Source organism: Hippopotamus amphibius, chromosome 13 (genome assembly GCF_030028045.1).
Source record: "Hippopotamus amphibius kiboko isolate mHipAmp2 chromosome 13, mHipAmp2.hap2, whole genome shotgun sequence".
Taxonomy (NCBI): Eukaryota; Metazoa; Chordata; class Mammalia; order Artiodactyla; family Hippopotamidae; genus Hippopotamus; species Hippopotamus amphibius.
The window spans coordinates 77,063,283-77,090,392 of NC_080198.1; the positions used below are offsets into that span (position 1 = coordinate 77,063,283).

Below are 27,110 nucleotides of genomic sequence, written 5' to 3' on the forward strand. Positions count from 1 at the left end.
GTCTTTTGCCTTGGTTGACTCCAAATTAACTATTAAAAGAGAACAAATGCCCTTCATGATTTGCTGGACGTTTTTCACCCTATGTAATAAAAGGTTTTATTTGTTATTTATTTATTTATTCATTTTGGCTGCACTGGGCCTTTGTTGCTGTGTGCGGGCTTTCTGTCGTTGCAGAGAGCGGGGGCTACTCTTCATTGCGGTGAGCGGGCTTCTCATTGCAGTGACTTCTCTTGTTGTGGAGCACGGGCTCTAGGTGCTCATGCTTCAGTAGTTGCAGCACGCGGGCTCACTAGTTGTGGCGCACAGGCTTAGTGGCTCCACGGCATGTGGGATCTTCCCGGACGAGGGAAGGAACCCGTGTCCCCTGTATTGGCAGGCGGATTCTTAACCACTGCGCCACCAGGGAAGTCCCTGTAACAAAAGGTTTACTGGGAAATAGGAGCTTAACCAGTGGTGTGCTGGAAAACTGGCTCTCAAGATAAACAAAGCCTCGATTTGTAGTGTTTGCTTATTTGTGTGGTAGAAATACTTCCAGCCGGGCTGATTTTAAACTACCAAGGCGACATCACTCAACTGGAGTTGAGAAGAGATGCAGACAACCAGTTTCTCAGTTTGGGCTCTCACTTGCCATCCCAGACACAGTGTTTCACATCATGATAGTCATCTTCAACAAGACCCCTAAGTCTCCACATTGTACTAGACCCTCTGGGAGCAGAGAGCATAAGCCTTGGACCCTGCCCTTTATTGGTTTATAGGCAAAGATTCATGAAATGTTAACTAAAAGGCATTATCCACCAAGAGCCAAATGGGCAAGAGTTGCAGGAATTTAGGATGAGGTGTGAACTTCTGGTTGGTAGCGTCAGGGGAGACCTCACCGAAGGAGGATTTGTGCTTGGCCTCGAGGAGTAGAATTCTAAGAAATAGGGAGGGGGCGGGGGAACTCGGATACAGTTCAGTGCAGTCATTGGTTGCATGAAGTCGTACAGTTTAGGATGTGGAGGGGATGTGTGTGTTTGTGTGTGTGTAAGTCTGCGTACGTGTAGTTCCAGAAGATAAGGATTGCCATTCCTAAGAATTTTGCAAGAGTCCGAAATATGGACATTTACCGAGTGCTCTTGGAAGGGGTTATGAGGATCTGTTTCAGCCTCCCACCCATTTATCAAGGCCGCAGTGAAGAGCAAATGCCGTCAGTTGGCAAAGGAAGTAGAAAAGAACTAAAACAGAGTTTAAAGTCAATAGTTTGTCAGCCTGGACTCTGCTGGAACATCAAGGAAGTTGGAAAGTCTGAGGTTGGATCAGCAATTTGAACTTCGCACATTTCCATTTTCCTTTCTCTTGTACTCAAGTTAACTCTTTAGGCCACGTGCAGAATTTAGAAACGGAGCAAACTAGGTTCTTTTTCAAAAAAGTTGTCCCCTAAGCAAAATAAGTTTTACCGATATCTAAGGGTCAAATAAAACGGCATCTCTTTTTTGTGGCTTTCACGCAACTGCTGAGCACTGTGTTATATCCACTGCTGAAAATTAGTAAGAGTATCAATAGTGTCTAGGTGTGTTATTTTAGGAGGGGGTGTGGAAGGAGGAAGAGGAGGGAGAGAGAAAAAAACTGGAGTCTAGACCGCTCGACTCTAAATATGCGTAGTGTAGACTTGACTAGGAATATTCATGCCCTTATACTCCTTCCAGGAAGATTAAGGCCTTGTCCTGGAATTCCTAAGAAGTTTTTTTTTTTGGCTTTTTGTTATAGCTTTGAAGCTTTTATTGCTCTTACTGTCTAGCCATGACTGTCACAAATGGTTACTGAATAAGAATTACATTGTCAATTTGTATATGTGATTTGTTTTATGTATTTACACTATATGTTTGTATGGTGTATAGCCTTCAAAATCTAGCCCATTGTCTATTGAGGGTCTTGAGAATGTGTAAGAAAAGAATCACACAGGAGGAGCAAGTCTTTTCTTGATAAAAATAGCTGTCCTGTTTTAATCTGAATATGCCTTTCTGTAGCTTCAGATAGGCCATTTGTTACTCTGACCTCCCCGTGACTTCTGAGAGCTCAGTTTATAAAGAATGTCATATGCCTAGCTTGTTTAGGGAAAGAAAAAAGCATGGGAATAAATATATTAGAAAAATATGAGCAAATGTTTTCATAGTATCTATTTGGTTTTTGAGTATTTTTTTTTCTTTATCCACTTCCTTGGTTTTGTAGTATCTACTGTCCGCTACCATAGTGACTCAGTATTATCTACATCTGGTAAACGATAATTAAGACCACAACTTTAAACACGTCTTCTGTATATTTTATAGAAGGTATTCTTACTGAATTTTTCTCTCTCACAGGGAAGATCAAGAAGAGACTTCTGCAATTCGAGTTGGTTTCATCACATATAACAAAGTTCTCCATTTCTTTAATGTAAAGAGTAATTTGGCACAGCCGCAGATGATGGTGGTGACCGACGTTGGCGAGGTCTTTGTTCCTTTGTTGGATGGTTTCCTTGTCAACTATCAAGAATCCCAATCAGTGATTCACAAGTAAAGAGCTTTATAATTCAGATCCAAATCAGCTCTGTTTTTTTAAAATTAATTTTTATTGAAGTATAGTTGATTTACAGTGTTGCGTTAGTTCTGCTGTACAGCAAAGTGGATCAGTTATACATATACATATATCTACTCTTTTTTAGATTCTATTCCCACATAGATCATTACAGAGTATTGAGTAGAGTTCCCTGTGCTATACAGTAGGTCCTTATTAGTTATCTATTTTATACATAGTAGAGTATATATGTCAATCCCAATCTCCCAATTATCCCTCCCTGCCTCTTTCCCCCCTTGGTAACCATAGGTTTGTTTTCTACATCTGTGACTCTATTTCTGTTTTGTGAATAGGTTCATTTGTACCATTTTTTTAGATTCCACATATAAGTGATATCATATGATATTTGTCGTTCTCTTTTTTTTAATGTTTTGATTCAGTCACATATATTTTGTCATTAGCAGGAGGGTTTTAACACATGGATTATGAAAGTCTGTTATTTATGTTAGCTCTCTCTCTTTTTAATGCAGACCGGTATCTAAAAGGAGGAGTTTTTTTTTAGTACACATACTCAACCCTACCAATCCCTTCTCTTTGCTGGAAAGGCAACGCAAGGGCGTTATTTCCTGAGTGTGGATGAGAGTATTAGGTGATGATATAGCCACTGTTTCATCATTTATAGTCTGAGAGATAAGACATGTAGTAAATAGAAAAAAAATGCCTACGAAGAGTGATTTTTTTTTTAAACGTTCCAACCAAATCATAAATTTTGGTGCCAGATCATGCCAGGATATCATTCCATGAGGAGCGACCTGTGAAATTCACCCATAGGTGTTCAGTGTAAAATAAACACCATATGTATTTAGGCTTGACGTGTTCATGATTTATTTCTTGATGTTTATTACAAGTATGCTAAATATTTAAAACCTTTTGCTCATTCATTTCTTGCAGTTTATTGGACCAGATTCCAGAGATGTTTGCAGATTCTAATGAAAACGAGACTGTCTTCGCCCCTGTCATCCAGGCTGGCATGGAAGCACTGAAGGTGAGAAGAAGCCACTTTTAGTTGCTAGTAGATAAACTTTAAAGGACAGACAGACAGACACACACACACACACAGGAATTTTCATCCATGAGAGAAAATACAGCCTTCATTAAAACATGCAGGTTGCTGGAGGCTGTTCCCAACTTCCCCACAGATCCCGGGAGGAAATGGCCCAAACCACAGCTTGCTCCTAGCGTTTACATTCCAGCACTGGGAGCATCTGAGCAGCTGATTTTGTCAGGATTTCCAGTTTAGCTCCTCCCTTTGGCTTCGATATGAACTTTATATGATCTATTTTTAAATTATTTCAACAAGATCTGAACTACCAGATATGAAAAGAAAGATTCCCCATGTCTCTCCTTCCTTGGGGTTTTCACACATGCAAGGGTGAGGTCATGACCGTCAGTGAGAGAAGTGAATGCTGCCTGGGGCCTTGCCGCGTGCCAGGAGCGGACGTGGGGTTGGCCACCTCTCGGGTGGTGAAGCTGAGCCCAGGTGACTCTGCTCGTTTTCATAGTAGTAAAGTCTGTCATCTGAGGAAGGCAAGAGGGTCGGAAAGTGCTTACCTCCTAACCGTTGTTACCTTAGCACAAGAGTCAGAGCACTTTGGCTCAGACAGCTAGCGCCTGAAATTGATTTTGAGATTTTATTATTTAAAGTTGCATTTAAATTAATTTTTAAGATAAAATGGCTAGCAATAATAACAAACAGCAACAACAGCCCTACAGAATTAAGTTTGTGAAATACGTCCACATAAATTTTATGACCAAACATTGTAGCCTGGTTCCAGTAGAGTGATTCTGGCCTGGGTTCTTTGATCTTCAGAGTATTCACTCATGGGATCAAAGACTTGTAGAGATCCCTCAAAAAGCCTCAATACATGTTAATTTAACATAATATTAAAGATAAATTTTACATCAGAATGCGATTTGGAGATGTTAAGTTTCATCCCGTGGAAGCCTGCAGGGATCATTGTTTGGGCTACAGAAAGACTTGGGAGTTCCTATTTTATTCCACATTGCTAAAGAGAAATACCTTCTGTTTCAACATGAAAGAGTGTGCAATTGTTGTTATTCTCTCCTCCCATAAAGTGTCTAGAAATTCGTATGCAAATCTCCTGATATGTGATTAGTTACACATCAAGCCACAGGTCTTTCTGCTCTGAGAAGTTAGTACTGGGAGTAACATTGTATTCATGTCCTCATGCCTGAAAGATAAGTGGATATTCATAAGGCAGTAAATCATTAGTTAAGACAGTGGAGTGGAAGGAAGAGCAGGGCATGGCTCTTCTTTAGTTGCTAGTAAATAAATTTTAAAGAAGACAGGCGCGCGCGCGCGCACACGCGCGCGCACACACACACACACACACACACACACACACACATACACAGAACTTTTCATTCATGAAAGCAAATAAGGCTTCATTGAAACATGTGTCCAGAATCCCAGCTCAAACCCATATATCGTTCCTAAAAGGGATTTCTCTCTTGTCACAATGGGTTCTGCATGTCCATCCACAGGAGGTCTAGAGGCTGCTTAACAGCCTTGGAAGAAAAAATACGTAAAGCAGTTTGGGTACCTGCGTTCTGCCTGTCTAAAACGTGATATTACCTACGGTACATGGCTTAACACCACTGGTTCTTAATAAGCGTGACGTTCTTCAAGGTTGCTAAGCACCCTGGTGGCCATGGCTGTCAGTGTCCTCAGCTGCCTGTCATTTGCCAGGGGCCAGTGCATTTCAGCCAATCTATTTTCATGTCTTTTGCATGTTGTTTTTTGTTATACTTGCAATTTTAATGTTAGAGTATTATATACTTTTACACTGAAGTTTAAAGATGAGAAGAAACTAATATCTAAATATAACTAATCAGAATAACCTTACAAATATCAAAGTTAATAAGTAGCATTACTCTTAGAAAGTAGAATGAACTCCCTTTAGAGAAGGTGAAGAACTGTCTTTATGTGAGGATAAGGAGCTTCCTGTGTAAAATGACACTGTTGGACGTGATGTCAGTGGCCATTACTGCCCTGTGCCTGCTGCCAGGTTGTTCTCCTAGCCCGTCTTCACACAGACTCCACGGCTGCAGAAGGACCCGGAAGGCAGGCGCTCCCCAACAGGTCATGGAGTCACGTGTTAAAGAGAAGGTTCTTTTTTAAAATGCAGATTTCTGGCCCCACTTCCAGAGATCCTGATTTGTTAGCTCCCCCGTTTCCTCTGCTGATTTTCCACATTTGGGAACCACCAGCATAAAGAATTGTTACTAATTCTGCAATCACTAGAAATATCCTTACATTAAGTTAACTCACCAGAAAATTGCAGACCTGACCTGTACAACTTCACATTACACTTGCACTAAGAATGCTTTTGTTTAACTGTGATTTAATGTCTTGCCCTAAGCTTTTAATTAATGGTTAAATTAAGAAAGAACACTAGGAAGAGAGTTCTTTCTTGTGTAGGACATTAAGTGGAGACATTATTGCATGATTCAATCTCTTACCTGTAGAAAGATTCACTAGCTGGTTTCCTAGAGTCAGTTGCTATAAGCAGTCTAACTCATAATGTTTCTTGTAGCCTTAACTACTAAGAAAGATACTAATACTACTTAGGGTAGATATTCTAATATAATGATTTCTTTTCCCTGGCCTTTTTACTGATTTCTAGTTCTTTACCTTAGCATTTCTATTGTATGTGTGCCTTTAATCATCTGTTTCCTCAAAACTTTCTTTATAAATAGATTGTTGCTGTAAATAACATTAATGAAAAAAGTTTCTTCTGCATCTTCCAAGAAGATTCTGGGTGATTATAATTTGTTGTATAAGAGCAGAAACTGCTGTAGTATAATTGGATACTTTCTGCCTCATAGCAACTTTATCAGGTTTGGATGAAGAAAAGAATTTCCCAAATAAACTAAAAGTATGCATGTGTGTGTAAATGTCTGGTGTGTGTATGATAGCTTAGCGGCCTCTGACTGTCACATGATCGCATCATCTTTTCAGGTCCCATGTGGCTAAAAATCAGTCAGACTTAAATTTGTGTAACATATACAAGGTTACTAAAATTCTTGCCTCAAGTCATTATTAGGCTAAGAGCTAACATTTTTGAGAATTTGCAGGGTGGTATCTAAATATTGAAGAGACCACATCATTAATTCACTTGTTCTTTCAATCAGCAGCAAGATTGATTAACTGCCTGTGTTTTGTAAGAAAATGTGAGGACTACTGTCCCTGCTTCTGAGTTGCTTAGGGTGTAGAAGAGCTGTGACTCTGTAATACAGGACCTGATGTTTATTGCTTGTATTCCCTGCTCCCCCTAAAAAAAAGGTGTGGGGGAGGAGAACAAAGAGTAACTTTGGAAAGTCCAGGACTGTGAGAGGTCAGAGGAATAGCTCAGGGTATTATGCACAAGAGACCAGAGCTGAGTCTCATCCTCTGTGGGTGGGAGGAGAAACTGAAAGCACATCAAAGTGCAGTGTTTTTTGTTTGTGTCCAAGTGGAGACATTTTAGAACTGGACTCCCCCATTTGAATTATAGCTTTACTTTCTATCAGATAGATGCCAAGTAAAATCTATATATAATTAGCTGTAGTAAACTTTTTGAAGCAAAGAGAGTAGACAAAAACTAACATAAAACATGTGCTAATTTGTGACAAAGATCAAGAGGGACTGTTTGGAAAGTTCAGATGCATACTTTCTCAAAAGCCCTCAAACTAGCCAGCTAAAGGTTTCGATTCCCTGTTTTCTGTTGTACGTGTCCACAGCCTCGTACGCTTCGTGTCTTTTTTTCCATAGAGTCTTTCAAAATCTGCATCTCTTTCAAAATCTGACACCCATAACTCAACTATATGTGAATTTCTGGCTTTGTCTTTTCAGTTGGCCTCAGAACAGTTTTCTAAGTTAGCTCTTACTTCCCCCATAAAGCTAGATAAATAGGATTTGGCAAAAAGTTGGAGGGAAATGGCCTTTCGTGGTTGTGCTTCAAATACATCATTAGGTGGGGGGAATTTATCTTTCAGCTGTCTTAATATATGCTTAATTTGGTTTCAAGATGATGCATCACAACATTCCTTCCACGAAAATGTATGGAGCATCTATAGCGTGAGAGGCACCAGACCTGGGGTGGGGGGTAAGGGGGTTGGACAAACACACTGTAGAAAAATCAAGGTCCTTCTTTTTTCATGGAGCCTGTGATCCATGGAAGACGGTGGAATACATAAAGTTGTGACACAGTGTCATTAATTCTAGAAAAGTCTTATCTACAGAGCAGAGTGGGGACATAGAGTCAACCAGCTCTGCTGAGGGTGATAATAACACGTCTCTCAGAGGAAAGGACGTTGGAGCCAGATTTTGAGCAATGGGTTATCTTGGCAAGACTTTCTCAACCTGTTTCCATCAACATAAGAATGAAATGTCATTCATCTAAGCCTATATGATGCACTTATGTGGGCACAATCAAATTTTGGTAAAAACATAAATTTTGTAGGGAAATAAAGCATATAGTGCCATAGGAGCTCTTTTATTGCTACCTATAAAAGATTTTATGAGGATGTGATTAATGAAATTATAAATCTGAAATTAATAGCAATTATAGAAGGAAAAAAAGATAAATATGGCTTCTTTATTTTTTTCAATATTGTACTTTGTTTTTTTTTTTCCTTCAGAGTTTTACTCCATAGGTAATATTAACTAGGCAATCGTGTGTGTAATGATGATTAATATCATGTCCTCGGTCGTTGAATTCTCTCAAGAATATTTTGTAGTTACTGTTTTTCCTATGTCATGTAATTAGGTAGCTAAGGCTTAGAGAAGTTAAATATTTTGCCCAATGTCACTTAGCTAATAAAATGGCTGGGGGCTTCCTAGGTGGCGCAGTGGTTAAGAATCTGCCTGCCAATGCAGAGGTCACGGGTTCGATCCCAGCTCCAGGAAGATCCCACATGCCGCGGAGCAACTAAGCCCGTGTGCCAAAAAAAAAAAAAAAAAAAAAAAAAAAAAAACCATGACAATGATTTCCCCCATAAAATGGCTGGGATTCTAACCCATGCAGATGGGAACTAGGACCCATGCTCTTAACGACTGTGGTATAAAGTTACAGTGCTTCTGTGAATAGAGAAGATCTAGATGGATAGAAGAATTTTTGACAATGAATTCCTTAGGAGAATTGGGCCGGTGAGGCACAAAAAATCAGGGAGAAGATAGACTTTTAAGAAAAGCTTTATACCTTTTTTGCTACTTGAATGCAAACAAAAAGTACCTTCATAATAGTAAAAGTGATAGGAATGAAAAAAATTGTCATAGAATTGCAAACACTTTAACATGTTATTATCAGTATTACTGGAAATTTTACTTGAATTTGGTCATTGGTCACTGTCATTATTGGCCCAAGTGTTGACAGCATCTCCTATGCACTGTGTACACACAGGGAGGGTCAGCCACTGCCCATGCTCTTCATTCAGCCTTGCCTTCCTTCTTATTAATACTGTAAGTATCAGAAATTTTCAGTAAAAGACTCGGGCAACAATAAAGTCACTGCTCACTATTGGCTTCATAGCAAAGACAAGACGGGGCATGGGTTACACACCCTTCCCAGGGTGTCAGCTGGGACCCCACCTCTGGGACCCGCTCCACAAAGCATATCAGAATGTCACTCGGTGAGACATGTTAGGGCAGGGCTAACCTTGAATTCTCTTCATTTGTTTTTTAAGGAAGTTATTCACAAACCCAAGTACCTTCTTGTTGGTAGCAAATGACTTCACAACACATCTTTCAGCTGACCCAGGCACACCAGTGTGTGCCGCTAAAACCCATCTTTGCAAACAGCAGCTCCAGGCAAGGAAAGGGAGAGATGGATTCCAGGCAGAGGGAACAGAATGTGCAGAGATTGGAGGTGTGTGAAGCACGTGATGTATTCCAGGAAAGCAAGAAGCTTGTGTGGCTGAAACTTCCAATGCAGGGGATGGTCAGGGGTGAGAAGATTAGACTGGAAAGACAGATTCAGACTAAACTCCAAAGGGCCTTGAAACTGTTGTTCACAGGCTTGTGTGACCTCAGCCAAACCGGATGAGCCTCAGTTTTCCTATCCTTAACATGAGACAATACTACCTTCATCACCAGGTTGTGAGTATTAAATAAGACATGTGTGTGAAGGGTCTGGTGCAGAGCTGCACACAGTGAATGTTGATAGCAACACATCTCACTGTTTCCCCGGCCTTCCTGCTCCCAAATAAAAGAATGTGGACTTTATCCTATAATGGAAAGCCTTCAGGGGTCTTAAGGAGAAAAGCCACCTGTGTGATCAGAGCTGTTGCCTTTATTTCAAGGCAACAGTGTGTGCCCGGGTGGTTTGGAGGGAGCACGATTGAAGAGGGGCAGTTTATTGAATCATGGAATGTCCGTAAGTGCCTGTCTTGTCTTTGCTGTGTGGCCAGTAGTGATGACTTTAAATATTTTTAATGCTGGCTTGACTTTCATGGAGTCTACCTGGGCTTTTTGTTGCTGCCTGGGGACTACAGATAGTGTGATGTTGATCCCACAGTTTTTCCTTTTGTCATCTTGCCTGAGAACTGGTTCCTTATGTCTGCTGTTGCCACAACGCCACTGCATTCTTGTACATTCTTCCTTGAAGTACCACTTTAGCTTTAATCTGTGTTTGCTAATGGTTTCAAAGAAGAGCTTCTGTTGCATCATAATCCTGGGAATCCTGTCATCAGGGGATTTACCTGGTCCTGAAAGACGACTGTTGGCTAAATGAGAAAGCATTTTTACTTGGACACATCATTCTAATAGATATTGAAAGCATCATGGTATAGAGACCTACATGTAAATATTGGCTCTTTTAGAAATTCCCTAAATGTCCAGTGGTTAGGACCTGGTGCTTTCACTGCTGTGGGCCCCGAGAGTTATCCCTGGTCAGGGATGGTCAGGGAACTAAGATCCTGCATAGTGCAGAGCGTGGCCAAAAAAAAAAAAGAAAAAAAGAATCATTGGCTTGTGTGACTTTAGGCAAATCACTTAGCCTCCCTGAGCCTCAGTTTCCCAATCTATATAAGGCACAAGGTTATTGTGAGGATTAATGAGATGTATACAGTGCTTGGCTCATAGAAAGTACTTTTATTTTTCTGAGTCCCTTAAAATAAAACTTTCCCACTCAAGACTTTTTTTTTCCTTTCAGGCCGCAGACTGTCCCGGGAAGCTGTTCATCTTCCATTCCTCTTTGCCAACTGCCGAAGCACCAGGGAAGCTCAAAAACAGAGATGACAAAAAACTGATTAATACGGACAAAGAGAAGGTATTTGTAAAACAGTTGCCCTTTGAAGTGTCCATATGTCAGTTCTTAAAAGGGAATAAAGAGAGAGGGAGTGTGTGCTTTGTGTAGGAAAGGGGAGACGCTAAATGTAATGTATAAGTCCGGGACATTGTGTAGTGTAGGAAGATTTTGAATTGCAAATAACTTAGGAAATTGTCTATTCCTAGAAAAACTGGTGTCTGAAATATACCTACAATAAGATAAGGTCTCAAACTTTTTTTCATGTATAATCTGTGTAAGAGACTGGGTGATAAGGCTGTTCTGGGAATGGAAGAAATGGGAAATGCAGAAAGAAGATGAAGGTGGAGGGCGAGTGTAGTGGACGGCCCCGTGTGACAGCATCCTGAGGCATGAAGCAGAGGTGCCTGCTTTGCTCAGACCCTCTGGCCGTGTAGCCATGGGGACAAGTCAGGGGGAAGGATAAACCATGAGGTAGGGACCCAGCCGCAGGCACATGGCAGCAGACAAGTTGCCTCATCTCAGTCTGTGAAGGGAGGACTAAACGTGAGCTTCCTCAGAGTCGGAGGCTCAGATAACATTGCCCGCGTACGGGTACTTCACGTGGCACACGCCTGGCACGTGGGCCGCTCCGCGCGTGGCCGCTGCGCTGCGGACGACCACGGCTGACTTCTTCTCTGTCACTTAACTGGAAAACAAATTCATTTCACAAACTTCAGTAAGAATTCAATAGAAATTAAAAACAGAAACCAGAAGCATTATGTGGTTTTCTTTTTCCCCTCGTGCACCTTTTCCTTCAGATACTTTTCCAGCCCCAGACAAACGTCTACGACTGTCTGGCCAAGGACTGCGTGGCTCACGGCTGCTGCGTGACGCTCTTCCTCTTCCCCAGTCAGTACGTGGACGTGGCCTCCTTGAGTCTCGTGCCTCAGCTCACGGGAGGGACCCTCTACAAATACAACAATTTCCAGGTAAAGGCCAGCAATTTGTTGGCCCCGGGTTTCCACTGCCAGTTTCCTTTTGCTGCTTAGATCTTAGGCTGAGCAAGCTAGGTTGCGCCCCCTCGTGGGCAGCTGGCAAATGTAAATCCTGGAGCCCATGGAAAAGGATGGACAGATGGTTAAGAATTGCTTTCCTGCTCCTGAAGTTATGGCAACAGATTGAGCTCATTCAGCCTCACAGTTGAATATCAATGTAAGCGTCCATGTTGGGGGGAAATATATTTAATATAAAAATTTGATATTTTACATTAAATAATTTAAGATATTGTTTTTTTTAAAAGAGACCATATATTTGTTTTAAATTGTTATGACTTGGGGTGGTCAGTTCATTATACCCCTCTCTTCCAAGCCTGAACTGAGAGAGTCAAGAGATGATCAAAGTGTCAGCACTGGAACGGACTTAGGTCTGCGGGCAAGTGGGCTTGCTAGTGTTTTTCCCCACCATGAGACAAACTTTACACCCAGGCACAAGGTGGGCACAGATAAAGGCTTCTCCTGTGGACCCTTGCTCTTTGCAAGCTACCATATTGAGGGCCAGGAAATGTGTGCCTCCTGCAGGCAGGCTGCCTCCCCAGAAGGAGGATGCAGGAGAGGCCGAGCTATGCCCACCCAGTTCCTCTTCCCAAACTTAGAAGTTAGATACGTCACCTGCCCTCACCTGAGGAGAAGGGTTTGGGGCGGGAGTTGCCTCTAATTTATGAACCTCCACAGGGAAACATGGAGTGGGAACAAGTATTCCCCAACATAAATGATGAATGTTCACCATTGTCTATCTTTATTTTGATGAATGCAGTTATTTTTAATTGCCTCACTGCATAATTATAAGCTAGATAAGGGATTTGATTAGACCCAAGATTATAAATGAAATAACATTGAAAAAGCTTTCAGAACCCTTTCTAAGATTTCTGGATAAAGTAGGTTTTAATCAAGGTTTTTTTTTAAAAAAAAGTATTGCCATTTTAAGTATTTTACTGCCACCTGGTGGGCATGATCATACTTTATTTTTTAGGTGCACTTGGACAGCCAACAATTTTTGAATGACCTCAGAAATGATATTGAGAAGAAAATAGGATTTGATGCTATTATGAGGGTTCGTACCAGCACAGGTACTTTTCATTTCTATTTTTCAGGTCTCTGTTGTATAATTGTTTCCTCTTCAAACTAATACAGGCCAACAAAAAAAATAACAGTAAAACCGGGAGAAGCAAAATTTCCCTTTTTCCCTCATCCTTAGGTTTCAGAGCCACTGACTTCTTTGGTGGTATTTACATGAACAACACCACCGATATAGAGATGGCAGCCATTGACTGTGACAAGGCAGTGACCGTGGAGTTCAAGCATGATGACAAACTCAGTGAAGACAGTGGAGCCTTAATCCAGGTGATTTAAAATGTATTCCCATCTTTTGCTTTGTAGTTTGTTAGTGACCGTAATCAGTGGGGAGACTCCAGTACCATCAACCGTGTTAGTCTCTCCATAAAGAAATTCAGCTCCATTTCTCTGAAGGCAAAAGTCCGTAGATTAGAGCGCTTTGTGGTATATTTTCCATACACTGATTCATATATGCTATTTCTATGAAGTAACGATTATATATGACTTTGCATGAGAGCCTCGCAGACTTGAGGTCAGAATGACAGGCATCAGTACCTATTCATTCACTGGTTTGCTGCACTCCTGCCGTGTGGCAGACACCATGCTGAGAGGTGTTATCATATCAGAAGAAAGTATCAATAGGATTTGGCTTTGTAGCAGATAAGATTAACTAGAAGCAATGGAGACTTGGAATTAAAACAGAAGTTCTAATGGTCATAGCTTTCAGACACGAGCATCACCCTGAAAGAAGGGAAAGAGGTTGGCATCAAGTTGAGGAAGAACTCTGTTTATTTTTAAATCACACCTATTTGGGGAAATGGTTACTTGTTTGCATCTTTGAAATGTATGCATATATCAACAGTATAAAAACCTAAGTACATCACCAAAGCTAGTTGTCTGTTTTTTAATGGAAGTGAGCCTTGAGGAGGGCTGTGAGAACATGAAGGTATTATTTCTGGACCTGAATCCCTGGTAATAAAATCTGAGCTAGGAAATGTAGACTAGTTGTGGAAATGCAAACAGATATTTGCACGTGAATAGCCCTATTAAAGCTTAAATTTAAGCCAGTGAAATGCTACATGGAAACCCAGTGTATGACTGGGCATTATACCTCACATGTGTGTTGTTTAGTCTTTAGCAATAATAGAAAAAATCCTGTGGGAAAGTTTAGAGGTCTTTTAGCTGTACACACTGTTCTGTAAATGTAAATAAGATCAGGCTAGCGTGAGTGAATATGTTAACCAGAAAAACATGTGCCCTCGATGTGGCCTCTGCAGTGTGCCGTGCTGTACACGACGGTCAGCGGGCAGAGAAGACTTCGGATTCACAATCTGGGCTTGAACTGCAGCTCCCAGTTGGCTGACCTTTATAAGAGCTGCGAGACAGACGCCCTTATCAACTTCTTCGCCAAGTCAGGTAATACTCTGCTAATCCTGGCGTGCAGCATACCTTGCCTAGTGATGCAGGCAGGCCTTGTGGGTTGATCGAGTTAGTCGCTGAAGGTCCTGTGGTGGTGCAGCCTTTTGGTGGGTAAATGCAGAATTGGTAAAAGCAGAGGGTGAAGGAGAACAGTCAGCATCTCCAACTCTCGACTGTTAAGGAGAGCACTGAGTCGGGCCTGTACTATCCAGTTTTGTTTAAAGTTTCTTTCCCATGGGACCGAGTTAAAATCGAGGCAGGTGATACTTAGACTCGTTACGGTATGTGCGTGTGCCCTTTGGCACACGAGGATAATGGACGATGGTCCCTCAGGTGAGACTGAATTCGCTTATCCATACCAAGATAATCAGGAGATGGTAGGGGCCTGAGGTGGGGGTTTTCTGGCTCCTTCTCCCCTCCCTGCTGCAAACCCCAGCTGAAATTCTACACTAAGGTTTAGAAGAGCAGTCCAGCCCAGAGGAATTCAGAACACCAGAAGGTAGTAAACTGGTCTTTCTTTTCTCTGTGTGTAGCTCTGTTTCTAATATTCTGAGGGAAAATCTAGACCAGTTACCTGCCTTTTGTTATGGGTAGGCTGTTGTTCTTCATTGGCTAAATTATCATACTTAGTCAAGAGGAGAGCATTAGCACACGACATGAACATTTTTCATTGCTGTTATTCGTTGCTGAGTGGTCTGAAGATAATAGCAATTTTTTTTTATTATTATTTGAAGGGATCACTTTCTGAGCTACACCGTTGATGCCCTTTTCATTGTTTTGTGCAAATAGCTTTTAAAGCAGTTCTACACCAGCCCTTGAAGGTCATCAGGGAAATTCTGGTTAATCAGACCGCCCACATGTTGGCCTGTTACCGGAAGAATTGTGCTAGTCCATCTGCAGCCAGCCAGGTAAGCTACCTGCTAAAGTGTTACAAACACCTACTTGTTCATTCAGCGTTCTGCTCGTAAAGGCTTATGATGTTCCAGGCACTTAGATGCTGTACAGTAAACCATACAACCAAGATTGAAAATGCCATTTTGGGGGACTGGTATTTTTATAGCCAACATTAAAAAACTTAGTGGCTTTACAAGATGCATGAACCCAAAAATGTGTGTGCATATTGGATTAACCGTCACCACGTTATGTATAAACAAAAGAATGTTATATGTAAGAAATGTGAATATAAATGGGGTTCTCTTTTGCATATGAAGATGGATATTGCGTTATGAAATGAAAGTCAAAGTTGACATGAACTCAGGGCAGTAATGACTCCTTTATATTTTAAAAACATAAATACAATTTATAAGTTTTTGGAGTTCTTTGTATTTAAAAGTTAATAATAGGTATGAGGAGTTTTGAAAAAATGGTCTCTGGCTGTCATTAAGTAAATTGAAATTTTAGAAGATCCTTTAAATAAACCTGACTCTCTCTGATAAAAATGAAATACACACATGCAAAAAAAAAAAGAGAGAAAAAGAAAAGAAAAAAGATAGAACCTCACATCCACGTTTATTTTTGCATCTGTTCTCTTTCTCATATTCTTCCCCATCAAAGCTCAGTGATGTTTTTCATTGTTATGTATTTGAATATCTGAGTATAGAATTTGGATTAAAGAGAAGACAGTGAGCAACAGATGGGAAAACTTTCTGGTTAATTCCTTGTCGACAGCAACATCTGAAACTCCACCCAAAGCAATCCTTCAGCAGCAGCAAGAGTGCAGATACATCTGGGGGCCAAATTCATAATCTGGGTAACGAAGGAAATTAAAACAAACATAGTCATTAGCTTGGACTTGACACAAAAATTCCTTTCTGTGCTGTCCAGAGAGATTAAAGTCGCCATCCATTCTTTCATCTCCTGTTGATAATCACGAAAGCAGCTCCTAAATCTGTATAAGTTAGTTCTCTTTATTATTCAGAGGACTTGCCACTTTAGCAAACTCCAGCATCAGTCCTGGTTCAGAGCATGTGTTTAATTTATATAAAGTCCCCCAGGTGCACCTGGATATAGTCCAACCATGACCACTTTACTCCCCAGTTTTACTATTTGTTTTGGAGCTCTGGAAACATCACTCTGTCTCTGGAGTGTCTCATACTTCAGAAGGATTTGTTGAAGAAGAACAGGTACAGTTAGTGTCCTTGCAGGAAGTTTATTTGCTAATGCTAAAACAATTGGACTCAGAGACCTTAAGTTAAAAATAAATCTGTTGCCTATTTAAGGGAAGAAATAAAACTGGTCGGTGCCTTCTGGTTTAAAGTTAAAAGCTTTGCCTCTACTACTAGATCATCTCTTTGCACGCTTTATTTCTGGAGTAACAACATTATGATGCCAGTTTTTTCCTGAAAAGGTTGATAAAGATTATTCCTGCTCTTTTGGAGATTTGTCTTTCTCCATTAGCACATTTCAAGTGTACCTTTAACCTAGGATTACCCATCATGGAATGGGGAAAATGTAGAGATTATAAAACTGCTAGTAACAATAATACATTAAAATATACCATTATTTAATTTTAAAAACAGAATGGCTGGACTTGAGGTTCTCCTCAGAGAATGTAACTTCATATTTGGTGGCTTTCCATAGTTCACTTGCAAGAAATAACTTGCATGGAGAAATTCATAAAGGAATTCCAGTATTTTACTGTAGAGCCCAGTTTCCTGGATCCAAGCAAGACTGCTAAGGAGCTATATACTTGGATTATATGATAATGGACCTCAGGAGATAGGCTTTTACTGACTTGCTAGGGCCAGGACTAGGTTGATGCAAAGGAGGTGCTTAAGGTGTAAAATTTAAGGAGACATCCACTCGGGGGGTAATAGGATTGATGCTGGGTTAAAAACAACATTAAAACAAATTTTTAAGCTTATATAAGCAATGTAGGTTCTTTTTTATTAAATCTAACAACTCACTGTTCTGCACTTAAATATATTACATCATATGGAGTACATTGACTTTAAAAGGCAAGTCACATGACCTTAATTGCAAAGTAATAGTGTTTTTTTTTTTCATTATTACATCTGTTACTTCAAAACTAAAAGGAGAGAAGAATTCTCCAAATTCAATCAAACTGGACTCATGAATTTCCACTCCCTCCTCACTCACACCTTTTCTCCCCTGAGATAATTTCGTTATTTACGGAAAAGATCAGGAAGGTGGGGAAAGGTTTTAAGTACTGATCTGTTGCCACATTTTCTCCACCACCTCAGAAACACTGTCTCTCTGTTGTCTTCCCCCAACACCAGTTTTCTTCTTTATTATGCATTTCCTTCTTACCTCCTCTGTTCTCTTCCCCCTGCCCTCTAGGATCCAGTCTCCTCTAGTCAGACTTCTTAGTCCTGATAGTGTCATCATGGACCAAGCTCACCTTTGTGGCGTTTAGGACAACATCTCTAAACGGTCTCAATATGAGCTGATGAATGAGGAGCAACCAGTGAATTGCAAGATAATATTCAAAAAACTATACATATATGCGTCTCTGTGGGACTCTATGAACATTCTCAATCCATAACATCTAAGATGCCTAAGTGGTAATTAGCCCAGAAATAGTATTGGGGCCACACGGCTCTGAAATATGACCATGATCTGTGTCCTATCCCTTTGGATAATGATTTTCTTTTTTTTTTAATCCGAATTTTCCTTGGCTGAATACATATTCCAGTACCATATGTTGTCAAATAGAAACACCCAAATAAGTGAAAGAAGTCAGACAAAGAAAGACAAATACCACATGATGTCACTTATGTGTGGACTCTAAACAAACAAAAACCAAGCTCATAGATACTGAGAACAGACTGGTGGTTGCCAGAGGGGTGGGGGTGGGGGGTGGTGGAGGGTGGGCAAAGAGGGGGACGGGGCTCCAAAGGTACGTATTTTCAGTTATAAAATCATTAAGTCATGGAATTGTAATGTACAGCATGGCAACGCTAGTTAATATTGTACTGCATATTTGAAAGTTGCTGAGAGTGAATATTAAAAGGTCTCATCACAAGTAAAGAAAACTGTAACTTTGCATGGTGATTATATTAACTAGATATATTGTGGTCATCACTTCACAGTATATACAGTTATGAGTTCCACGTTATATACCTGAAACTAGTAGAATGTCGGACATTGATTATTCCTCAACTTACAGAAAGAAAAAAATTTTACGCCTGAGAAAAAAATTACAAGAACAGGGTGTTTCCTTATATGAGGAAACATGCATTCATTTAACTGTCTTTGGTTCTTTGAAAGGAGGTAAAAGTTGAGAAGGAAAACAAAGTAGAATTGTTCTGAAATATTTTTTCCTGAACGAGTTATGAAGTTCTGTCTTACACACTCCTTACTCAGTAGATCATGAGGAGAGACCTATGATAAAGGGATTTAAGTTGAGGAATAAATCCAAACAGAGCCCTGAGGGAAATTTTCTTGTTGGTGTGGATTCTGATAAGTGAATATTCTTTTTCAAGATTAAGATAGAAAGCTAAAAAGAAATCATGAATTTATAGACCGGCTGTTTCTATTTGCAGATGATCATTATCTCCTGTGCATACTTCTCTTTTAGATATTTCGTTGTCCACTGACCTACTGTTAAATGGAAGCAAGTGACACCCAGATCAGTCAATCTTGATTCTTCGCCATATTTATAAAATTGAGTTGGGAAGAAGGTTAAACACACAGGCAGATTACTTGCAATTTTACAAATTACAAATTATTTGTAATTTTTTTACCCATCAAGTTGTGTTTAGAACTGCTTCATTGTGTTATTATTTGGAGCCTCACATTATGGTAGGTACTTTGAGGCACTTAGAATGAACTCAGAATGAAGTCACGGGAGCCAAAGAGAGGCTGGAGGAGAAGGTATAGGTGGATTATAAAGGTGGAATAGAAGGAATTCATGTACTAATTGAAGGTAAAGAAAAAATGAAATTAGGGTTCATCTGGTAGTTCTAGTATCTAAAATAGGAAACGTAAGAGGAAGAACATGTTTGTGGAATTGTAGGAGTTTGATTTTTCCTGTTATCATTCAGTAGTGACACAGCTAATAAATTCATGAGGCATTTCCAGTTTTAGTCTCTACACACAGTATTGCAACTTCCTTGTTATGGTTTATCTATTTATATGGGTATCATCCTCAGTGGACGTTAGACATCTTGCATGTGGACTATGCCTCATTCCTCTGTAGGTCTTTGATACTTTGATAGACCTGGGACGTGGTGGCACTCATTCAATGTCTGATGAGTCTGTGACGGAGTTTAAGATGCATGAAGAGCATAAAGAGATATCTTGTTGGAAATGCTGTTCTTGAACTCGAGGTAGAAGCTGGTAATACAGATCAGGAAATAACTATTTCATTTTATTTAATAAACACCTATATGATACTGTATGTTCAGCACTATTATAAGTGCTTCACAAATTGAAAGTAACTTAATCCTCCTAACAACCCCTCGATCATGAAGTGGAAGGTGCTATATTCCATTTTTAGAAGAGAGAGGGGAAGGGATTCGTGCAGCCTCACACCCCTGCTGAGAGGCAGGGCCAGGATGGCATTCCTGGGCGGTGCCCTGTGCTGAGAAGCACTACGCCAAGCTGTTGGAGCGCTGGAGAAAATACCCCCACCTGCCGCTCTCTGAACACCTACTCTGAGCCAGTTTCTCTGCTGCAGGTGCTTTACATGGGTTACCATTTAATCCCTTCCACAACCTCAAAAGCAAATGTTGTTTCTATTTTACAGGTAAGGTGCGGCGGGTCTTGATTCTCAGTAAAGACCAAGCATCTAAAACCCACGTCTCTCTCTCCCAGCTTATTTTACCAGATTCCATGAAAGTATTGCCAGTGTACATGAACTGTTTGTTAAAAAACTGTGTGCTGCTCAGCAGACCAGAGATCTCTACGGACGAGCGGGCCTACCAGAGGCAGCTGGTCATGACCATGGGTGTGGCCGACTCTCAGCTCTTCTTCTACCCACAGCTTCTGCCAATAGTAAGCACACTGCGGTGGCACGTTTCCTAGGAGACTGGCAGGGAACCATATTTTGCTTTTTCCCACACGTTATACCTGAAACATCTTGTTCTTAACAAGAAACTTAAGAGGCATAATGTGCAGTGTGGGCTTGAGAGCCAAGGCGCTGGGTGAGCCGCGCTTCAACCCGCGCTCACGGTAGCGGTGTTGCTGGTGGGCGGACCTGAGGAGTTCCTGCCTCATTCCCAAATTGGACATCTGCAGTTCAATAGGCCGATTGAAAAGTCAGCCAATAAGTTGTTGAAGAACCTAATGGCATGAAAGGCAACTGATATGTGTTGCCTTTCGTGCCATATATAAGTTCCTATCTCCAGCCGTACCACTGCCCTGAACTCTGGATGTGTCTGTCCCTGTCGCCTCCCGAGCGTCTCTCCGTGGGCACCTAAGGGGCATCTTAAGCCGAGCCCTGCTTGCACCTCCCACGCCTGCTTCTCCTGCAGCCTTCTCCGTCTCCATTACTATCCCTCCCTCCTTCCAGTTCTTCAGGACCGACGTCCTACAGTCACCCTTGGCTGCTTTCCTCCTCATCCACCCCATCTCATCCGTCGGCAAACATGCCAGCTCTCCTTTCCAAGAATATCCAGAGGCTGACACTTTTCACCCCTGTCACGACCCAGACTCAAGCATAACCACCTCTTCTGTGGACCACTGCAGTCCCTCCTGACACGTCTCCCTGCTGGCACCTTTGCCCCTCCAGTCTGTTTTTGGCACAGAAGTTAGAGCGATCCTGTTAAAATAATTGTCAGTTCATGTCCCTCCACTACTCAGAACACTCCAGGATTTCCCATTTCAGTAAAAGCCAGAGTTCTTACTGCCCTGGTCTCCTGTCTGACTCATCTTATTACTCTCCCCTTTCTCACTCCACTCCAGCCACACTGGCCTCCTTGCTGATCCTTGAACATCCCAGATAAGCTCTTGCCTCAGGACCTTTGCACCAGTTGTTCCATCTGAAATGCTCTTCCCCAGATATCATGGCCCTCCGCTCATCTCCTCAGGTCTTTACTCAAATGTTATCTTCTCATCAAGCCTTCCTGTCCCCTATTTAAAACTATAGCACTACCACCACCACCACCACCACTGACATATCCTATCCCACTTTCTGCTTCTTTTCTTCATAACTCTTATCACCATCTAAACTTCTATATATTTAACTTATTTGTTGTCCCTTCTTCCCTCCAGAAAATGGTCAACTCTACAAGGCAGGGATTATTGTCTAATGACTAGTAGGATAGTGGTAGATAGGACAAGTAGATAGTAGGAACTCATTAAATATGTACTGGAAGGAAGGGAGGGAGGGGAAAGGAAAAGGGAGGGAGGGGAAAGGAAAAGAGAGGAAGGAAGGAGGGGAAGCTAGAGGAAGCCTCTGACTCTCTTGCCTTTGCCTGCACAGCACACATTAGATGTCAAGAGCACAACATTACCTGCTGCTATCCGTTGCTCTGAGACCCGTCTTTCAGAAGAAGGAATATTCCTATTGGCTAATGGTCTGAACATGTTCTTATGGTTGGGAGTAAGCAGCCCACCAGAACTCATCCAAGGAGTATTTAATGTGCCATCTTTTGCACATGTTAACACAGATACGGTAAGTATATTTTTTCTTCGTTTTGTAGTAAATACAAATTCTTAACTGTTTTTTGTTCATGTGCAACTATGTATTATAAAGAAGAGAAAACAATAAGGCATGTGGTTCTATATAAGTAAATTTCATGTTTTGATGAATAATCAGCTAGTATAAAGCTATTTGTATAAAGTATATATATACATTACTAATAAGAAAAAAATCAAATTGTACACTTTAAATATATGCAGTTTATTGTATGTCAATTGTATCTCAATAAAAGTTCTTAAAAAAAAAGTATAATCCAATAACCAAAATGTATGACTTTAATAGAGACTGTCTTGTGACTTCCCTGGCGGTCCAGTGGTTAGGACTTGGCGCTTTCATTGCCATGGCCTGGGTTCGATTCCTGGTCGAGGAACTAACATCCTGTAGCCGTGGGGCGTGGCCAGGAGAGAGAGAGAGAAAGAGAGAGAGATTGTCAACACTTCCAGATCATTTACTGTCATTACTGGTTGTCAATCACATATGTATCAAATGAGGCTTAGAGACAAGTTCTCTCAGCAGTAAGTGGCAGAGGTGGGGAGTGAATTTGGTTCTTATGCTCTGGGCTCATCCCTGCTGCTGAACTGCATATTCAAAAGGATGCCAGAATCTTTCATACATATTTAGCTATAATAACCCCACAAAAACAGATTACGCACCCGTTTCACTTATTCCAAAAGAGACTGTAGGTTTGATGTGGAATGAATACAAATGACTTTATTTTTAAAGTATATTAGGAAAACCAGCAATTATAATTTGTTTGAGAGTCAACACCGCATACCTTTTTTGCAGACCATTGTGTGAGGACCACTACTGTGGTGGTTGTTGCCTTACTCTGCTTGACAGTGGATTCCTTATGAATTCACATGTAGAACTCAGAAGATAGTTTGTTCCCTGAGTGCTCATGTGTGTTATGGCAAGATGGTATGAAGGTAGATACACAGCATCTTGGAGGAGGGGGCAGGATTAAAATTTCAGGCTAAATAGATGGGTGGTCAGTTTAGAGAGCTGCATATCCATTATGAATGTCAAAAAAATATTTTCAAGGGAACTGAAGGTGTCCATATCCCATTAAGAGACTAGTTTTAAGATGAAGATTTAGAAATAGTAAGATGTCTGCATGTGGTTGAAATTAAGGATTAGAAATGCAGTTTTTAAAAAATAAAAAATTAAAATTCAGTGGGCAAAGAACTATGAGTGTGAAGAATGTTTATATAAAATTTAAGGAGGCCTCCTCTTACTTCACAGTGTATTGATAAAGTAAATGTTAGTGCATATTTGTTGACTTGCATATACATATGAAGTGGGCAGTCTCTCTACCACAAAGCGGCAGATTGCTTGGTTTGTGCTTACGTCAGCATACCTCTTCTCAACCTTCTTCAAAACATAAAACAAAAATCAAATGTTGCTTTCTTTTTAGAGGCAGTTGGCACGTTGAGACATATATATGAAGTATACTTTATCTTTTTTTTAATAAAGAGATCTTAATAATGTCAAAGAATACACAAAGGGAGTGGAATGTGAATATTAATAATGTATTTCCTGGCCCCCCCCCCCCTTTTTTTTTTTACAACTCCTGTGGAAAACAATGGCCATGATCTTTTCCTGAGATTTGTGACTGTGGTAAAATATTCTAATTCACTTTTTCAGTAGCTAACTCAAAGATGATGTATTAGCTCTTGGTATCTTCTTGCTCAGAAGTAAACACTAGCCTTTTACTGTCTTAATGGAAGATATCTAAGTACAGATCTTGCACACCCCCCAGGGGTCACATGCAGCTGGGTAGTTACCTTTTGTATACCACTAAACAGATTTCAGGGAAATCTAAGAGGCCACATTCCCTTTGAGAAATAATGTTGGAAGAGTGGTATGTGGATGGCATTTTCCAAATGGGGTGGTGCCTCAGGGTCCTGCAACTGATCCACTGAAGGAATAAAATGTATCCTTTTTCGCACAACATAGCCTTGAAACACCCATCTTGCAAAGGGATTAAAATGATGGTGAATGGGCCAGACACATCCTTTGCCAAAGAAACACACACCCTTTGTGTCATTTCAGTGATATACATGCATCAGATTCCAGGGAAGGATTTTTATTTTGAAAAGCGGGTTCACTGGTGGAAATGCATGCTGATGCGTATCAACAATTTTTAGTACATTTTTTCAAATTTTTGGTTTTTAGGTAAATGAACTAAGCCAACAGTTGAGTATACGGTTTAGAAGCATGTTTTTTTAACTTTAACATTCTAATAATCTCATTCTGCTTCTATCTAAAGGTCAGAAATTATACTGAAACTTAAACTTTGATTTTTCTTAAATTTAGACATTATTGCCTGAGCTGGGAAACCCATACTCACAAACACTCAGAATGATAATGGGTGTCATCCAACAAAAGCGACCATATTCAATGAAGGTAAGAATGAGATCTTTTTTCAAATCTTTTTTTTTTGTTTTGTTTATAATTTCCTTACAGGCTTTTAAAATGCATGTCCTGTATTTTTATAACTTTATTTTTTGATAGAAAACTCACATTAACCTATAAGTATATCTACCTACCTGTTAATCACAAATGTACAAAAATAAACAGCTATCACCATGGGTTAACCATGGGTTATCTTACTAAGAATTAACTTAGAAACAACTGACATTAACAGGCTTTGAAATGACTTTTCTTTCAGTGTTTAAAATTAATTATAGAAGTATCAGAACATTTGTTATATTTGAATTTTACAGTTTTTGATTTATTTTCTCTGAAAAGTTTAGTTTTTCTAGTGCTTCTAAGGACTCCTTTTCGAGTTTTAGTAAAAGAGTTAAAAATGTCTACAGCTCAGGAAAAGTATGCCTTGTTGCTAAGTCCCAAGTACTCACCTCTGTCTTCCTTCTCGAGCTCAATATTAGAGTCTCCTGGAATGTGGAATGTACAGATGACGGTGGTCTATTACTGTACTACTTAAGAGGTGCAGGATACTTACCTGAGCCTATACAAGAGCCTCTACAAGAGCCAGGGTATTATGGGACTATTTTCCCACTGAAACGTAAATGTGATATCAGTTTATATCAACATTCTTTGCCATCAGTACTCACGCATGCAAACATCAACTTTAGGTAGAACTTAAGAAAACTGAACTAATAAAGAGCTTTATAATCTCTAGGACATCTGGGTGAACATAAAACCTTTCCAGAACTGTTTTACATCACTACGTGGGTTCAGTTTTAGGACAGGACCTAGAGATGGCAGAGAAGGCTCAAACTAAACATGTTCTTCACACAACACTCTCTGAACACCCTAGAGACACGTAGTGAAATCTTAGGGTCTTATCAAACACAAATTGAAGACCACTGGTTTTCAGAATGCACAGCAAGGATGGTCCACCTTTGTCTCAGCAGCAGCAGCTGCATCTGGCCCCACCTGCACAGAAGAGGCCACACTAAACATGGGGATCATCCTTGTGCTCAGGAGCCCCTCCTCCCAGGGGGAAAGAAGCCCTTTCCTCTCCTCTGCTTTCTCCCACCTGCTCCAATAACCCCTTATCAAGGATATGTCAGCTTTGGTTATTAAAATATCTGGGGTAAGCTCCAAATATGATATGTAAATAAAACATTAACAATTACATAATAAAATAATTTTAGTTTGAATAGTTAATCAGATTTTTTTATGTGCCACTTGCAAACTTATCTGTTGTTTGTAAAATCCCCTTGACATTTTCGGGGTATCATCTGTATAAAGAATTTGAAAATCTAAAATCCAGAGATGTAAGACCTAAGGGGATCTAGGAGATACCTGGTCCACCCCTAGCCTTTCAGCTGCCCCCGTCCATCACCATTTAGCAGATAAGAAAGTGAGGCTCAAAGGAGTTCACTCACTTGGTCAGGATTGCACAGCTAGGTCACAACAGACACAGGTCTAGCCCTGGTTGTTTAGTCCAGTGCCCTTAGTTTTACATCTTTTTCTCCAACATTTGAAAATGGACCACACAAAGGAAATGAAAACACATTTAAGGAGTCTTTAAATCTCTTTGAAACAGTCAAGATTGACTAGGAGGCGAAAGCTACAACAGAAGGGTCAAGGATAACAAAATCAAATCCAGGAGGCACTGCTACCTTGTAGGTTATGCTATATGCTAATTAGTTTTTCAGAGAATCAGCCCTCTCAGACCCCACTGTTGGTACAGTCTTACATTTGTGGGGGAAGAAAAAAAGATTTCTATCACAGTGTATTCCCAGAGTACATAACTCAAATGCCTTACTGATCAATTCTGGTCCTGCCCTGCTCACAGTTCTCCAGGCTCCAAGTTATCTTTTCTTCCTTTTGTGTTTTCCAGATTACTCCTTCCTCATTGGCTTCTTTACAAGCTGTTCAATCTACCTTCTTTGAAGCTGCTGCTTCTCCAAGATTCTGCTTCCTTTTCCTTTCATTTTATCCCACAAACTTGTACTGAACACTAGCAACACAGCAGGCATTTTCCCACCATGCTTCCTGAAAAGTCATCATATGTAAACTGCTTGTATTTCCTTATTCCCATCTCTCCAGTCTTCTGTGAACTGTCAAATTGCTAAAGACAGTTTATTCTCAATCCCTTACAGAATTTATAAGATCGAATACTACTTCTTTCCTCAATTTTCTCTTCTGTCAGCAAATTTCTCGTCTCTTTCAAGACATCATACTCTTCTGATTCTTCTCCTTTCTCACTGACCTTTTTCTTTTGGTTTCTCTTCATTCACCTGCCGCTTAAAGAGAGTTGCTGTTCTCCTAAGCAGTATTCATGGCTCTCTTCAACTCTCATTCAGCGTACTCTCTCTGGGCCATCCTAATGACTGCCATCATTTATCTGTTCCCTATGAAACAGGCAATGAGAGATGAAAATGGCTTTTGAAGTACAATAATTCTGTAAGGCCATGGTAACGTGGTCCGTAGAATATCAGATTTACACCCCTTGAATTAGCCATCCCTCCATGGAGAGGGTGCACAGGAAGCCGGGAGGGAGACTAGCAGTGACCATTTTGCTGTTCTTCCCCCACTCTACAGAGTTCTGTCCCTCCCTATAGAAATGTAAGGAGGGGGATAAAATATGGATTCCCAGTCCATCCCAGTGTTTCCTCCTCTGATTTGTGTGGTGTACCCCTTGAGAAGACCACCAGCATGTCAAGGCAGCAGATCCAC

General features: G+C 40.5%; 2 protein-coding genes across 6 annotated transcripts in view; one reads left to right on the forward strand and one right to left on the reverse strand.

The window, feature by feature from the left end:
* SEC24D (SEC24 homolog D, COPII coat complex component) overlaps positions 1-27,110 on the forward strand; it is a 113,287-nt gene that overhangs the window by 83,405 nt on the left and 2,772 nt on the right. For all 3 annotated transcript variants that reach the window (XM_057705665.1, XM_057705668.1, XM_057705667.1), the window contains exons 12-22: positions 2,340-2,531; positions 3,484-3,577; positions 10,746-10,862; positions 11,639-11,809; positions 12,849-12,945; positions 13,074-13,219; positions 14,209-14,347; positions 15,140-15,258; positions 20,129-20,308; positions 21,738-21,929; positions 24,273-24,362. In XM_057705665.1, the coding sequence (XP_057561648.1) occupies positions 2,340-2,531; positions 3,484-3,577; positions 10,746-10,862; positions 11,639-11,809; positions 12,849-12,945; positions 13,074-13,219; positions 14,209-14,347; positions 15,140-15,258; positions 20,129-20,308; positions 21,738-21,929; positions 24,273-24,362 (1,537 nt within the window). The remainder of the gene's footprint in view (positions 1-2,339; positions 2,532-3,483; positions 3,578-10,745; positions 10,863-11,638; positions 11,810-12,848; positions 12,946-13,073; positions 13,220-14,208; positions 14,348-15,139; positions 15,259-20,128; positions 20,309-21,737; positions 21,930-24,272; positions 24,363-27,110) is intronic.
* Positions 22,140-27,110, reverse strand: part of METTL14 (methyltransferase 14, N6-adenosine-methyltransferase subunit) — a 54,810-nt gene continuing 49,839 nt past the window's right edge. For all 3 annotated transcript variants that reach the window (XR_009048777.1, XR_009048776.1, XR_009048775.1), the window contains one exon: positions 22,140-26,785. The gene's annotated coding sequence lies outside the window, so the exon portion shown is untranslated. The remainder of the gene's footprint in view (positions 26,786-27,110) is intronic.